Below are 15,985 nucleotides of genomic sequence, written 5' to 3'. Positions count from 1 at the left end.
TCGAACGAAGGTTCGTAGCATTCCCTCTCGAACCGAAAGAGACCGCAATGTAGTAGGTTAATGTTCATTTTGACGAGATTTCAGGCCTATGGACTCGCCCGTTGAAGCCACTGGTATCAGCCTAACCATCCCCTTCTAACTCCAGAACGCCGTGGCTCGTGTCTTGATCAAAGATGCATCCCGCCTTCGTCTTCATCGGTGTCCAAATTTCCCATTCGTTCCTCGAAGACCTGCCTCAGCTGTTCATCACTCAAGCTCCCACCAGAGGGCTGCCCTGGTCGCTGGTCCATGGTGATCTCCCCATTCCGAATCGTGCCCGCCTGGAACGTCCCGTCTGTCCATGGCGAGTTGCCTTGATCTTGAGCATGGTCTGCATGACCGTTGACTGTCGGTGTTGCTGTGTTCTTGGCCTCTTGCCCAGCCTTGGCGGCCAGAACCTCCTCGGCGCTTCTGAACTCATCCCAGCTGAGGCCCCTGCCTTCGACCTCTGCGCGTATGATAGCTATTCGCTCAGCCATACGGTCTATCACCGTGTCATTTTCCTTGATCGCGTCTATGCAGTCCTGGTCCGGGTCGTTGTTCGAGGCCGCTCCCGATGGCCCCGATGTCTCTGATGTTGAAACAGCTGTTTGTGTGCCATCGGCAAAGGGACGGAGCTGGTCGTTCGAGTATTGAAGGTGAGCGATGGAATTGCGAATTTCGAGAGTTTTGAGATGGAGCATTTCGATGGATAGGTCTGTCAGGGCGGCAGCGAAGCGCGCCGACGATATAGGTGTGGTGTCGGCAGACATTTTGCCTACTGCTATGCAAGAATACACAAGTGTTGGTAAAAATTCCGTCAATAGTATTGGTTGCGATGCAGATCAGAGCTAGACGTGTTCGGAGCTCGAAGCTTTCACGTTGGAGGGGCCGATGGTGGGGTGGATGTACGTATGTGGTCTGGCGTCATGGCGTTGGTGCCTGTCTATGACCAGTTTCAATACTATCCGACAAATCCCAAGCTCGCATACTCCCAGCCTGGTAAAAGGTCGCCTGCTATAGTCAATTGCAAAACAGTCTATCTCGTACCTGTTTGGGCTCCTCCCGCCTGGTCTACAAGTGCCCGTCTGGCTGACGATAATGGCTCTTCAAGAGGCGTCTAGTAATTACAGGGTCAGCCGTTTCGCGACGACGTAGAACTATAGGTGCTGTTTCCACGAGCTCACGCACAACGCAGCTAGACGCATGGCCCTAGCCTGTGCGATTGACGCAGGTAAATGAGACTAACATTCCCATGAGTTGAGTTTATTTTGTACAAATTTCATCGAGGTAGATGTGCACTTTGCCTGTTCAAGACTTCAGAGTTTCAAATCATGCTCGGCTGTAAAAGTGGGACCAGAGTAGCCTTACCTATTTAGGAAATGCTTCCAACTTCTTTTATCCGACATCACCACTAATTAATACCTTCGCATTTTCATGCCGTCGTGAGCGCAGCATCTCGCAGGGCGCCATTCTGGCGCAACGGAAGCCCAAAATGAATGCCTCAATGTGCCCGAGTGCATCACGGACGCTATTACGCTTAGCTTCACGCAGCTTTCCGAGCGCTTCCTGTCGATCATATCCTTTCGCTTCGCGACACCTGTCAACCCTTACCGTCCCATGTACAACTTTGCAGCGCTCGCGATCGATACGCCCGACCGCCACAAGCCCATGCAGGGTATTGGCCGCCAGTCGAGGGCAGTGCCGAACATTCTTCAAACGAGGTGTGATCACAGCATATCAAGATCTGCCGGCGGAGTACAAGGACAAGCTCGGTCTGTTCTTCAGCCGGAAGCCCTTGTCGCAAAAGGAGATTGACAGTATATTCGGCGAAGGTCTATTGGAAGAGGACGGAAACCAGTTGCTGCGGATACTTCACGGGCGACGAGTGGCAGGTACTCTGGAAGACCCGGCCTTCTCTATTCACACAGCGCGGTTCTCGAAGCAACAGATCCAGAGAGGGTTGGAGTATTTGCGGAGACACATCAAGGTCGATGAGGTCTTGAATGCTGGCCTGCGCGCCGAGGATGAGCTGAGTCAACTCGAAGGAACCCCAGCCGAGGAACCAACGGTCAAGACTGGGGCGGACGCCCTCGGCCCAGAAGTCAAGCCGGACCCATCACCCAGTACTCAGGCGAATGCAGGGGACACCAAAGAGGTCAAACAAGACGTACCCGTGCCAGAAGTCAAGCCGGACCCTGTATACGGACTCAGCGTCTTCGACCAGATCCGGGCTCGTAACCAGGCCAAGGAAAAAGTGAGGCTCGCGAGGATTGAAGAGGAGAAGCAACGTGCCATAGCCGAAGGCCGACGGTTACCAGACGATGACGACCCGCGAGCGCGGTCTCTTGTTGAGGTGGACGAGGGCCAGCGCGCCATCACAAACCCGAAAATTGCTAAGTACCATCGCGAGGCAATGGGTACGGAGACAGAAGCGCCCGAGATGTCAGTATGGCAGCGCACTATGCCCTCCATCTTTTTCTACGTCCTTACCATTGGGTTCCTGGCGTCGTTGACCATGGTGTACACCGAGCCAGAAGACAAATATCGACTCTGTCCCGAGATCTCGCCGGCCGTTGCGACGATTGCTACCATAGTTGCCATCAATTCGATGGTCATGCTCTTGTGGCGGATTCCGCAGATGTGGAAGTGGATGAATCGCTACATGATTCTGGTAGTTGGGAAGCCACGGCCAATCACTATCTTCACTGCCAACTTCTCACACCAAATGGTCAGCCATTTTCTCCTGAACATGGCTGTCTTTTCGCTCATAGGTGTGCATCTGCACGAGGACCTGGGCCGCATGGGCTTCATCGCTCTGCTGATGGCCGCCGGTGGAGGTGGCTTCCTCGGTGCCTTGATAGGGTACTCGTACAAGGGCATGCTCGGTGTCACATCGCTGGGCGCCTCCGCTTCTACCGTTGGCATCGGTGCAGCCTACTTCTGGGATCATCGCAACGATAGATTCCGCATATGGGGTATGCCGCAAGACGGCGTGCACGGCATTGTGTGGTGGGCACTTGGCGTGAGTCTGTTCACCTTAGAACTGTTCAATTCGTTCGCCAAGGAGAGCAAGTCGGACACCATCGGTCACTGGGCAGGCCTGGTCATTGGCATGTGCGCCATCGAACTCATGAACATGGCCGGGCTGGGGAGGAAAAAGGGTGACAGACCAGAGGTGGGGAATGGACCCGGAACAGAGCTGGTCAAGGACATTCTGTCTGGCGAGGAGAAGCCCGCGCGCAAGTAGGTCCGATGGCTTGTAAATAATACTGTGTAAACTTATATCGAGACGTGTATAAATTCGGCCAAAGCTAACATCAAACGTGTATCCGCGTCTACGGCATAAACGAACATTGAACACGCTTTTCGCGTCAGATACGCACCTTTCTCGCGAGACGGAATCATTAGCTAATTAGAGCTTGACCTACATGGGGAAGTAGTGGGGCAATGCTCGATTTCCTGGGCAACCGTACTCTGTACCTAGGTTAATACGTATATCTCGGAGGTCAGAGAAATCAATACAAGAGAAATCAAAGATGGATTTATGGCATGCAACATGGAGCCAGCTGGTCTAAAGTGAAGCTCACCCTGATATGAGGTTACTTTCTCTGGTGATGTGCTAACAAAGCCAGAACCCAGCCTCGCCAACGGCTACTTTCGTCTAGTTTATTATAGTACCTACTTAGTTATCTACTATAGCCAATCACTCGATAATTATACTAACTCGCTTGGTTTAACTACAAACGCCTTGTTCACAAGCATTTATAATATCAAGTTGATTTTCTACTACGATAAGACAATGGACCAGGAATGCAACTGAATTAGCAACGGGCTTTGTGCCAGACGGTCGCTGCTCAGGTCGCTGTACTTATGGTGAATGTTTATTTACCATGGAGTGCTCTGGGGACTGCGGCCGCTGGCAGTGGGCTAATCGTAGCCGGCTGTAGGGGGCTAGGGCGCCCCCCTCTTCTGCCCGTTCTGGTCGACTCGCCCCAAACCGACTTGTCGGTATCGGCAATCTCGACAGTCGCACCAGCTCCAAACAGACTTTACAACGTCACGCACGCTTTGCCTTTTGCAATTATAGTATTATTATCCTCAGCGAGACCGACATGGTATAATCGACCACCAGCGCGCTTTTCCTCTTTGCCCTCCCGCCTGTTTTCCTCCTTCTGGCAGTCTCTCCTACTCAACTTGGGCTTGCGCTGCCCGACGTCACTTGGTTTCGGGTTTGACGCAAGAACGATCCAGCGCATGCCAATCAATCCATGGTTAGGACCATCCACCTAGCATTTTGAGCGCAAGGAAGAACCGAAAGCATGGAGCAGGACACCTGGTCACCATCTCCTGCCCCGGATCGAGGCTCTAGTCCTCTTTCCTCGCCGCCGCCGCTCCCCTCTCGGCTGTACGCAGCAAATCACCTACCGACGCCGTCGACATCCTCATCACCGCTATCCAACATATCCAGAACACCTTCGATAGAAAGCAGTCCAGAGCCAGTGGCAGTGAACGACCTATCGCATCGATACCCTTCGCCAATGTCAACAACTACCGCGTCGGGTTCGCACACCCCTCTCAAGCGCACAGTTTTGCCGACCGCGCCCAAGGCTAGAAGTGGCCCAAAGAAAGGCAGATTGGAGCGCTCTTCACCGTCTGAGTCTGAAGACGGTCAATCGGCGCCCAAGAAGCGCAAGGTTGGCATGTATTCCAAGGAGCGCACCACCGAATACCTCGATCTGATGAAGGACGACACGGAATGGACAGACAAAGACGACGCGCAGCTTGAGCGCCTGACCGATGCCCTCAAGAAGAAGAAGAAGATTGTGGTGATTGCCGGTGCTGGCATTTCCGTGTCGGCAGGAATTCCCGACTTCCGCTCATCCACCGGACTATTTGCTCCCGCAGGATGTCAGCAACAAAAGATGAAAGCGTCCGGGAAGCACCTCTTCGATGCTTCAGTCTACAAGAGCAATGACTCCACCTCCGATTTCCACACAATGGTGCGTGACATGGCGAACATGTCATATGCGGCGAAGCCAACACGCTTTCATCACTTACTGGCGTCTCTGGCACACGAGGGTCGGCTATTGCGGCTGTATACTCAGAATATCGATTGTATCGATACATCCATGGAACCATTAGCTACAAATGTGCCGCTCAATCCCAAGGGCCCATGGCCTGTCTCAGTGCAACTTCATGGTGGCTTGAAGAAAATGGTTTGCTCGAAATGCGCAGAGCTGCAGGACCTTGAGGCTGAGCTCTTTAATGGGCCTGAAGCACCACTATGCGCGACATGCGTGGACATCGACGATCTTCGGACAAGGTTTGCAGGCAAGCGCAGCCATGGCATTGGCCGCATGCGCCCACGCTTCGTTCTTTACAACGAGCACAACCCTGATGCAGACGCCATCGGTGCCGTGACTGAAGCGGACCTCAAGGCTCGTCCTGATGCTGTCATTGTGGTGGGTACGAGCCTCAAAGTGCCTGGCACCCGTAGGATCGTCAAAGAGATGTGTCTTACCGCACGTGGACGCCGGGATGGTTTCACTGCCTTTATCAACCTCGACTCGGAACCCAAGCATGTGGACTTCAAAGACTGTTGGGACATGGTCGTGCGCGCTAAGTGCGACAAGGTAGCCCTGCACGCCAACCTGCCACTCTGGGACGAGTCGGCCGTGGCCACCGACAGTGTACTGTCACCAGAACAGGCTCTGCAGGCCGAAGCGCTGTGTAGCTCGACAGATCTATCCGTGGCCATCCCAAGCAGCTGTCCCTCGTCTCAAGAGAAGCTTAACAGCCCGATACCTGTTGCTACGATATCGACCAAGCAAACTTCATCAGTGCTTACTCCAAAGCCCAGTCGCAAGCTGGCCACCGCGAAGCCAAAGACGAAGCCGAAGGCCAAGAAAGTCGACAAGCCTGCCGCAGCCAAGCAAACCAAACTGCCTTTCACCAAGGACGAAGGCAACATTGAAGAATCCTCGCCGGCTTTGCAGTCAGCCGCTGCGCGTAACCGCAAGCCGCTCGCAAAGGCGCGACCTGGAACGATTGCCGGCACCTTCAAAGCTATCAAGACGAATACAAATGATAAGAGTAAAGCAAAGGCTGCCATCAAGATTGAGCCCACCACAAAACCGTTCACCGCGCATATTGAGAATGAGCTGGAGAGCGACAGCACAGCAGAGTCCAAGTTCGATGCCGCCCCGACTACACCAACCGGGCCATTGCAGCCCGCATCCCGCGAGGTTGTTTCTCCTTCTTCGATACCAAAAGGCATGGGGCGCTTATTGAATTGGCCATGATGCATTTGACCCGTGGAGACCGGGCAGGCGTTTTATTTCGGAGTCGACGAGCACGGAGGACTGCTCGACATTGCCAAGGGCGTTGCACAATGCAGGCGAGGGCAGCCTGTTCGGTCGCATTGATTGTTGTACTTTTTCTTCTTCTCGAGACAGAGTTGTACGGCTTTGCGCGTCCTATGGATTTTTAGGGATTTACTGTCACGTTCACCATCATATAAGTACACGTCGCTGCGAACGAAGCAGGACCGTTTACTAAGCAAAGCGCAAGATAGGACTCCTTGGGCGCCGGTTGTGGAATTGGCTTTCAGCAAGCGCACAGCTCTCCACGCTGCCTTTCATCATGCCATGTGCAATCCTAGTGGAGTGACATCTAGTACTCATGGCAAGGGAGCACTGGTGGGTCTACACCGGCGATGGACAGAACCTATCAGAGTGATACAAACTCACCTTGTTTCCCTGCTGTCGTTCGCAGTCACCTCGTTACACTACTTGCGCTCATATGGTAACTCTGACGCACGGGGCGCCTCTATTCAAGAAGTAATAGCTCGACAACCCGTAAAAAGGGCTGCACAAGAAGGAAAATGAAAGTCGTGACAGGTGGTATCGTACGCGTGCCTGAACCAATCCCCAACAAGAAAGCGTGTCCCCAAAAACTGAATGCTCCCAATGTCCTTTCATCATGCCGTAGATAGCCTGCCCGGCAAGGGAATCGGCCCACTATATCGTCGAGTAAACATAAATCGTCATTCAATCATTGGAATTGGTGCATGTGCTGGTTGTTCCAGTGGTTATTGTTGTAGTTGTCGGCGCCCATGTGCGGAGACCGGACAAAGGGGGATTGCGAGCTGTGTCCGCTGTACGGGCTTGCGCTCGCTGTGGACGGATCCATCATGTGGTTGAAGCCCAACGAGGATCCCATCTGATTCTCATCTTGGAGGCCAAGACCATCGGAGAGGTCGTTGGACAGGTCGGGAAAGGGTTCCATACCACTGTCGAAACCGTGGCCATTGTTACTTGCAGTCATGTATTGGGTCGTCGGCCCATATGGTGCAGACGTGGCGGGCATAGTCTGTATTTGACCATTGAAACCTTGACTCATTGTCGAGTCCAGACCTAGGGTTGGCTGCTGGTATCGTTGCGCCATGGCGTTGTATTGTGCGTTATAGAAATGATGCTGCTGGTTGTGCTGATGGCCCGGAGGCACATTCGGGTACATCTGATAGCCAGTGTCCTGGAACGAGCTATTGGCTAACATCTGTGACATGTCGTGGTGGTGATTGACTGGTGGAAACGGGTCGTTTGGGTTCACGACGGGATATGTCCTCACAGGCGGGTCTTGCACCGGGCTGATGATGGTGTCGGCCGAGATCTCTTCCGCCCTCGCAGCCACAAGACGCAATACGGGCAGGGCAATGTGTTCCATGTGCTTGGCCAAATGCACTGTGAGCTTCTTCCACGTAGGGAACGTCTTGCCGCAAAATCTACACGGTTCATCCTGGGGACGATTTTGGCTGCTAATGTGGCATTCCTCGACCTTTTGCCAGGTAGGATCTGTGCCAAATGCTTTTTTGATGGCCGTTTTGGTCTTAAGCTTGGGTTCGGCAAACTTGTGTTCGCGAACAAGATGCTGAAGGAAGTTGTCGCGGCGGTAACAAGTGTGACTGCAATCATCTACATTGCATCTCCATGAATCCAAGTGGCGATGGCCCTCGTTCTCATGACGAACCCAGTCAGCTTTGCGCTTGAATGACTTGGCATCGCGGCACTTGTCCCAAGTGCACGTGAAAGGCATGACATCCTCATGGACATGCTTGGTCCAGTCAGACGGCTTGTTAAATTTCTTTTGCGTGAAGCAGAGCCGACATTCGAATTCGGCCGGCAATTGTTGCGCTGGTGGCATGGGAATGCCCTTGGGGAAACTGTCTTGGTTGAACTGGCCTTCCACGGGTGCATTCTCACCCTCGTCATCCTGAAAGTGCATTGCGAGGGCGTCGGTTGCCTTCGCACCAGTCTTCGGTTCCAGCAGCTTGGCCTGACCGCCGTGGGTCATGCAAAGTCCACCGTTCGCACAGTTGGCGCCCATGCTCAGGTGTTTAACTTTCAAGATCAAGAGTGACTTGTATCTGACGACTTGCTGGTGCGCAATGCGATCTACCAGGTACTCGAACCGACCTTGCATGTATGGATTCAAAGCGAGGACATGCTGCTGGAATCCGGTCAAGTTAGGTGTGACGGTATCGATTTGATTAGCCTCCCCTTCAAGAGAAGGGTCGTCAGCATCCTCGTCGTCCTCGTCTTCATCATCAAGGTCCTGTTGCGGCGGCGCTGTTTGTCGCACTGATGTGACAGGAACGCCTCCGTTGGCCTTCCATAGATCGGCGAGTCCGGGGCTTGTGTCCAAGTTGGACGCTGATGTCGGCCGAGGAACCTCCGATCGACTTCTGGCCCGCTTCAGAGGGTTGTCTACTTGTAAGCTGGACAAGAAGCCCCTGGGGGATGTTGCGCCGACTGACGCCTTCCTAGCGTGGTGTGTTCCCACAGCGGCTGCACCGGTACCCATGGACATAATTGCAGTATTGATGCTGGGAGTTTTGTTCTTGCCCCAGCTTGAGGTGCGGTCCGGAGGAGCTAGGTGAGGGGATCCCGTGCTGTCGTGCTTTACCAACGGTGGCGGCTGCTCTTCACGGCCATCGTCACTCACGTTGCTCGCGTTGCTGGACCGCCGCTTGCGAAGACCGCTGATGCTGGGACGTCGAACAAAGCCACGAATGTCTCGAAGAATCTCAGTGGCCTTGCTAGTTTTCTCTGGAGTTTTGGTGAGAGACAGCTTCTTGAACAGATTACCACTGAGGACTCCTTCCATGTCCACCGAGGCTGTACTGTGGAAACTCCTACGCCGTGTGCCCCACGTGGCTTGTCGGGATAAGATGGAGTCATTGTCGCGACATAGCCTTTCGAACCTGGCCATGGCCGCGGCAGACGAGACGGGCTGAGTTTGCCCAGGCTTTCTCCCATCCAGGATTCGGTGGATGATGGGAGCGTCGCCCCAATTTCGATCAGCTGCCAAGATGTCCTCGTCTTCCTGTGTCATTTGCCCACCGACACCTGAAAAGTATGTCTGGCCGGGTATAAACCAATTCTCCGTGCCCTGGCCCATGGGAACCTGGTCTTGTGAATTCCGATTCTCCTCCTCAATCGCACGACTGTCCTGCTCCTCACGCGGCGCTGAAGTCTCATCGAGATTTGCCGATAGCCACTGGCCTACTTCGTCCTTGCGCTGGTCCCGTTCGCGGGCCTTTGCGAGTTCCTGGATGTTTTTCTCGGTCTCTTCAGAGTCACGATGCCTAGGGTCAATTCCCCCATGGCCAGTGGAGGGGTCGCGCTGCCACATGCCCTCGGCATCGCGGGTCGCGTTGGAAGCGATGAGATCACCTGCAGATTGGACTCCACCAGCGGTTGTGATTGACTCGTCGTCTTTGAAATGGCTTTCTACAGTCTCAGTCGCCACAGCTTTCTCATGATCCCATACGGAGATGACCAGTTTGGGACTGGTGGCAGGCATATTCATGCGGGCGGGTGCCAGGCCGTCTTCGCTCGTACGGGCGCTACTGCTTTGACTTGGCGTCAGCTGCGTAGGTCGCTCGATGATTTTCTCTGGTTTCCAAGGCTTCTGTAGCTCCTGTGGTGAGATGGAAGGAGGAGGATGGGTGTGGTGGTGTCGTGTGGCGGCCCTGAGCTCACTGTGGGGAGACGCTGCGTGAATCGAAACCGTCGGATCAGGCGTCAACGGATAGGGAGACTCGATCGCATCCTGGGCAGATTGGGTGCCGTTTGAAATGTTTGGCGCAACGTAAATGGGCTTAAAATCGAAGTTGTCGTCGAAAGAAGAGGGCTGTCCGTGGCTGTCACCGAGCTCTGCGCCTAAGAAGGGGTCTTCGTCGAGATCACTACAGCAACTTAGTGCGGAGCTTGAGCCACCTGGCGTCGTTTCGAAATGGTGAAGTGCTGGAGGGGATATGGTGTCCGCGCCGTAAGGTGGCGCTGCTGTTGAGGAATGATACTCGTTGCGTGGCGGGTGGTTCGGGTCGTAGTCGTGCTCTGAATATGACATGGCTAGGGTTGGCGACATGACGGCAATGCGATGTGGGAAAGACCGCACTGAGTGAGAGCGACCTCACCTCGCCTCGCCTCAACCTGACCAAGCGACTTCCGAGCCTGATTCAATGCGCGCCTGGTACGTCTAGGAGGAGAGTCGAGTCAGGTCCTCTTTGTCAAAGCTTCAAGCCGGGCGGCCAGGCACTGACTGGAGCAGATGTGAGGCTGGGCGTGCGCGATGATAATGTAAGGTAGGTGCGTAGGAAGGACGGGATGGGGGATGGAAGGTGTGACCGGGCGCAGGTGGGGAATCAGGCAGTATATACCCCGACTCGAAGTAATCAAGTCGGTCCTGCGGTTCGGTTGGCGCCAGACGGTCCGCTGCGGTTGATCAAAAAGAAACAAGTATAGCGGTGGCTCATATGACGGAAGTGGATTGAAAGTGAAGCTAGAGGAGGATGTGACAACAGACGGAGTGTGAGATGCCTTGAGGACCTCGACGTGGAGGGCTGTTGGCTAGGCTGATCCGAGGATGTCCATGTCCAGTCGTCCCCGACAGACGACAACAGCGCCAGCGCGCCGTTTTGGCTGCTGTAAGCCCGAGACCCACCTGCCGCTGCCTTTCAGCGCTTAGCGCCCGGGGACTGGACTTGTTGACTGATCACTGGCGCCAATGGTACATGCGGTCTATCCGTACCAACTGCTGCACTGTAGTCTGCGTGCTTACAGTAGGTAGGTACTGGTAGATACCGTGAGGCTATTACGGCAGGCTTGTGTACTGAATGTCTACGGTAGCTATATGTGTGTAGAACGAATGCACAACCTCCAGTCCCCGTGCGCAAAGAGTACAGCTACGACTGAGGACATTCGTGACTATCGTGGAGTGGGTCACGTCTCTTGACTGCTCCCCCACAGGCAACCATGCGTGAGTGGAGCCTCCGCTCAGGTCAAAAGTGCCCCGGCGCGTACTACGTACCGTCGCCTTTTGCGCGCTCCAGCGCCAGCACACCCCAAGAGATCGTGTAATATGAGCCCTTCCAGACGTTTATCGTCAAGACTCTACTTCGAAAATTGCCATCTATATCTCGCCCGTGATACAAATGGCCTCCAGTACCCACATACCTCCGTCATAGTACTGTCATTCTTGGTTTCACCAGCGGCCCCCAACGAGGCGCACAGCCATCGAGCAGGGATGAGTGAGGCGCATTCAACCATCACCAGTCCCCCCAGTTCACTGCGATTGAGCCACTTATCGCCGTCCTAGCCACAATCTAGTAGCGAGGCATTTCTCCCCCTCTCAAGGCAAATGAACAAATACAGTAACGCATCGATCGAACAGCTTCAAGATACAGCAGTGGCTTGATTGAAGATGCTGCTTGCTGGGGCGGAACCTCTGGCCGCACCATGATTGACCACATTGTCCAGACTCCGCACTAGTTAGTCTAGTACTCAGGGTCTGTTTTCAAGCCTCTCTCGACGAATAGCTGCTCTCCCTCTGATCACCGATGCAGTGAGAAACCGCCTTCCAAGCCGTCGAATCCATCCGCCACAAGTCTTGTTCCGCAACAATGCAACCCACTCTGTCTTTCATAGGGCTGAGTCTGTGAGATCAGAGTTTCCCATACCTAGTAGATCCCGCCCGGCCACGAGGCTTAGCAGATCGGCTTTTTAGCCGCATGTCAAGCACTGCCACGCCGTTCTGCCACGCCGTTCTGCCGGTGCCGGCTGTGTCTACTGTCCACCCTGTCCCATGACGTGCAGGAGGCACTGCTTCGAGTCCGCTAAGAGATAGGTCTTGTTGAGGCTATGTAATCGCCGGCATTATACACTTGGGCTATTGAATCTGGCAATAGCAAGGGAATGTGAGAAATTGAGCCGCTGCGTGTGGACCGTTTTTCGTGATGGTACGGATACATACAAATCACTTCACCACAGTAGTGTCGCTGATTGGGCCTCATTCGAGAAGAGTATTCATTCGAGTCCAGCATGCAACGAGTGCTTCCTCAGCTTCCCAAGTAGAAATGACAACAGCGCAATTTAACACCCAACTCGTCGTCATATTGCGCCTTGGTCAAGGGTAAGCAAACCAAACTGACACCAGCACGTGATGGCAGGCTATGACGCCGCAGCGTAGCTCTCCCGATTGCATTCAAGTTCACGACACCCAATACCTCCACCACAATCAGAGCAAAGGAGCTCGCGTAGACTGCATTGATCTATCACACCTGATTATAAAGATCGGCGTACATGAAGACTGGGCGAATTGGCCCCACTAGCTCAAGATGTTTCGTGTAAGTGAACAGCGTGCAAATAGGCAATGTGCCACAACATGACATGAGCTCACAAGGCACAGCGACACCCCGAGGAACATCTACACCTGCGCCTGCACCGCGCCCGCTCCGTCATCCTCACAACTCCAGAGTACGTATAACCTGCCCGCCAAGAGCCGAAGTATTCCAACGCTGCACGGCTGTTGACACGTACGTCCCAGACTCGTCGAGATCCGCGCTGCTCAACGCACCTTTGAAGGTGCTTACATGCGCACGGCCCTCGGTCAATTCTCCTTCTCTCTGGTCATCCTCAAGATCTTCACGGCCGAATTCTACGCCATCGGGGCGCTCTTCGCTATCTACGGCGCCGCCGTGCTTCTCGTCGCGATATACCGTCGGTACGAGGGCCACCGCCAGTTCTTCACCGCCCTGACATCGCCGAGCGAGGGCAGCGACGAGAGCATCAGCAACAGCGACGAACTCACGGATAAACCCCTGAGGAAGAGGTTCCGGACCAGCGGGGACTCGGTCGCGCTGCTCACCATTCTGAGCCTGTGCGCGTACTCGACGTTGCTGGTCCTGACTTGGCGGCTTATGCCCTGAAAACAGGCTCACGTAGCATGCTACGTGATGCGAATGTCATTGCTTTCGATATTGACACTTTGTCGGGTGAAGATACCCACTCTTTTCTGCTTGGATCCTGATATCTATCGGTAAGGTATGCTATGCTATCTGCCCCTGTTGTTTTTGATGTCCCCGAGCAAATCGCCTGGTACCTTTATATCTCGTCACGCCAGGCGTCTAAAAACGCGACCATGGAGCGCCTCTACAAACTCCAGTCCCGTTATCTCTTATTCATCATGCCATTTCGTATTATCCCCATCGTCCGTGTGTCCTTCATAATCGCTGGCTCAAAATCATGTTCGCCAAGCTGATAGCCTCGTGTCGGCCGGGTATTCTTTGCTTTGGTTTTCAGGTGCCTCCAGCTTCGGTGCCATCTGTGGCTGTTGCCGCCGGCACATGCTGGGTTGGAGGGAATGGTGCTGAGCCCTCCCATGCCCCATACCCTTCCGGTCTATCAAAGTCCTGTGGCGGCGGCTGTTGCCAACCTGGAGGCACCTGCCCTGAATGGGCGATTCCTGTTGGCGAGACCGAGGCAGCACCCATGTGATGGTATGTATGCGAATCGGGCAAGCCCTGCATGTTGGTGGCGGTATATGCAGGTTGCTGTGGTATCATGCCGTATGCACCAGAGCCGCTGCCGCGCATCGCGTCGCCACTGTATGACATGGAGCGCGCGGGGACACCCATCTGGCCCCAACCTGCCTCTCGAGGCCCCGTCCAGTTTGCAGACATCGGATGTTGCTCTGCGGGTGCTTCACCGCCCGGAGCATCGCCCTGTGCTCGGAATGGGTTGCTCCAATTCGGGTGCTCTTCTTGGAGGAAGGGGTGGATATTCGACGAGGGAACCCATGAAGGCGGGGTCTGGCTGTAGTCGTACCGACTGGCAGAATTTAGATCGGTTGCTGGCGGACAATTAGTCATGGGCAGCCCCCCTCGGTAAGATTGGGGCGTTATGAACTCACGCATGCTGCCCTCAGGGCCTGGGCCGGCTGTCAAAGGCGGTGGCATGGGCGGCATATTTGCAGCGACTCCAGGAAACGGCGCATGAGGCCCTTGCGGGACACTGTATGGAAGGCTTGCCGATGGCGTTCCGGCGGGCGACGATGGCTGCGAGCTGCTTCGCGGATCGGCAGACGGCTGCGCCGAGCCCCTGTGGCGCGCATCAGAGCCCTGCTGCTGCTCTGTCAATATGAAGCTACAGTCTTTCTTCAGGCGGATGCAGTTGGCGCAGCGTCCTTGAGGGTCGTTTGCGGATGGGATGCACCGTATCTTCCGCCTACGACAGTGACCTGGGGAAGCGTGTCAGCCAGGTCAGGTCAAGGAGATGGACCAACCGCGGGATACTGGTCTTCAGACTTACTGCAAGCGACCGATGTCCGATGGTAGCCGAGCTTGTTGCGCTTCTTCTCCGTCGCGCTGGGCTCCTGGTGCATCGCTGTGCCGTCAGGAGTTGAAAAGGACCGCTGCAGCGGCCAATTCGGGTCCATGGGCATGGAGGGCGAGGGCTGCTGTGACGACATCTCATATCCCGACTGGAAGGAGCCCTGGGACATGTTCATCTCCGACCCGTCCATGGGATGGCCGGAGGATTGGTACGACATGTCGCGGACTGGCTTTGCTCTGGGGGATGCCGCCACGGATGTATATGGATAGCCCCCGGCAATTGTCTGCGTAGTCAACCCGTAGTTGCTATCGTACCCAATGGCCATCAGACTGGCAAAGACCGATGTTTGGTCGAATGATTCGTTCGTTTGTTTTCATCGACTTTGACGCGCCCGGTCGAGAGCACAGCAGCGGTTGCCCGGAGTGACGAGGTTCCTCGTTGCTCAGGGCGCGTAACTCGTCGTACAGCAGTGCTGCTTCGATATATGGCACGGCGCGTGCACTCTGTTCGTCTCGATTTTCGGTGTCGTTCAGTGTGGCGCTGTCAAGTCGCTGTGCGCCGATGGTCGAGCTGTGCCACACTGTGGGTGAACAAGCCCAGAATGAAGTACCACCGCAGAGTTTGTCGACTCGCACGGATTGGTCTGATTTACCTGACTGTTCAGTGCAGTGTTGACGTCTTCTTGCGCGGAACTCGAATACTGAATGCTATTCGCCAGCCGTTTGCGGACAGTCTCACTGGTGTGCTGCGGCTGACGCCCAAACTGAGAGCTTGGATGATACGTATCCGACCGTTGTGCGGCGATGATGTGGGTTTGAATGGAATAAAGACAGAGGAAGAATATAGATGAAAAACAGAAGAAGGCTTCAGAGTTTGTCAACGACGTTCCAGTGTAGCATAACGAACGACTTACACTTCCAGTCGTCTGGAGCTCACACTTGCGCCTCTGGGAAAATCGGACCCCTACTTGGACTTTCGTCCAACGCTCATGTCCAATACCGGCTGTAATAGCTGAAGCGCAGAATAGTCCGCTATAAAGCTGACAAGACTGTATATCTGTAGGTTCTCGAGACAAGTTGCGGTAGCAAGGTAACCTCCAAACCCCGCTGTCGAAGCCCGAGTCGATGTGAGCCAACTTTGAACAGTACTCGGCAAGGATCCTAGGATCGTCGCAAGTTTCCTCGTTGACTAGTACGTAGTAGGAGCCGCTGGCTATGTCAGTGGGCGGTGGGGGGAGGGAGGCTTGTCCACAATGACTCGGGGATCAAGTCGAGCTTAGCCTGGTTGAT

General features: G+C 54.6%; 6 protein-coding genes across 6 annotated transcripts; 3 read left to right on the top strand and 3 right to left on the bottom strand.

The window, feature by feature from the left end:
- Positions 1-167: 167 nt before the first annotated feature.
- J7T54_005930 (uncharacterized protein) lies at positions 168-791 on the bottom strand (the record flags this gene model as incomplete). Its single annotated transcript, XM_051507374.1, has 1 exon — positions 168-791. One exon carries the CDS (start codon positions 789-791, stop codon positions 168-170), a length of 624 nt encoding a protein of 207 aa, XP_051366452.1.
- An 847-nt stretch (positions 792-1,638) lies between these two features.
- J7T54_005929 (Rhomboid protein-like protein) lies at positions 1,639-3,268 on the top strand (the record flags this gene model as incomplete). Its single annotated transcript, XM_051507264.1, has 2 exons — positions 1,639-1,696; positions 1,755-3,268. 2 exons carry the CDS (start codon positions 1,639-1,641, stop codon positions 3,266-3,268), a joined length of 1,572 nt encoding a protein of 523 aa, XP_051366451.1.
- Positions 3,269-4,559: 1,291 nt separating this feature from the next.
- J7T54_005928 (NAD-dependent protein deacetylase-like protein) lies at positions 4,560-6,323 on the top strand (the record flags this gene model as incomplete). The annotated part of the gene is made up of 2 exons (XM_051507153.1): positions 4,560-5,021; positions 5,265-6,323. The coding sequence occupies 2 exons, from the start codon at positions 4,560-4,562 to the stop codon at positions 6,321-6,323; spliced, it is 1,521 nt and encodes a 506-aa protein (XP_051366450.1).
- A 751-nt stretch (positions 6,324-7,074) lies between these two features.
- On the bottom strand, positions 7,075-10,452 carry J7T54_005927 (uncharacterized protein; the record flags this gene model as incomplete). The annotated part of the gene is made up of 1 exon (XM_051507042.1): positions 7,075-10,452. One exon carries the CDS (start codon positions 10,450-10,452, stop codon positions 7,075-7,077), a length of 3,378 nt encoding a protein of 1,125 aa, XP_051366449.1.
- Positions 10,453-12,700: 2,248 nt separating this feature from the next.
- Positions 12,701-13,291, top strand: J7T54_005926 (uncharacterized protein; the record flags this gene model as incomplete). The annotated part of the gene is made up of 3 exons (XM_051506932.1): positions 12,701-12,709; positions 12,772-12,839; positions 12,910-13,291. The coding sequence occupies 3 exons, from the start codon at positions 12,701-12,703 to the stop codon at positions 13,289-13,291; spliced, it is 459 nt and encodes a 152-aa protein (XP_051366448.1).
- Positions 13,292-13,660: 369 nt separating this feature from the next.
- On the bottom strand, positions 13,661-14,913 carry J7T54_005925 (uncharacterized protein; the record flags this gene model as incomplete). The annotated part of the gene is made up of 3 exons (XM_051506823.1): positions 13,661-14,214; positions 14,275-14,601; positions 14,673-14,913. The coding sequence occupies 3 exons, from the start codon at positions 14,911-14,913 to the stop codon at positions 13,661-13,663; spliced, it is 1,122 nt and encodes a 373-aa protein (XP_051366447.1).
- Positions 14,914-15,985: the final 1,072 nt, after the last annotated feature.

This window comes from Emericellopsis cladophorae (assembly GCF_022114955.1).
Source record: "Emericellopsis cladophorae strain MUM 19.33 chromosome Unknown NODE_1_length_1489480_cov_119_871856, whole genome shotgun sequence".
NCBI classification, from domain to species: domain Eukaryota; kingdom Fungi; phylum Ascomycota; class Sordariomycetes; order Hypocreales; family Bionectriaceae; genus Emericellopsis; species Emericellopsis cladophorae.
Note: the sequence above shows the minus strand (reverse complement) of the source record. Positions and strands in the feature narration are given on the sequence as shown.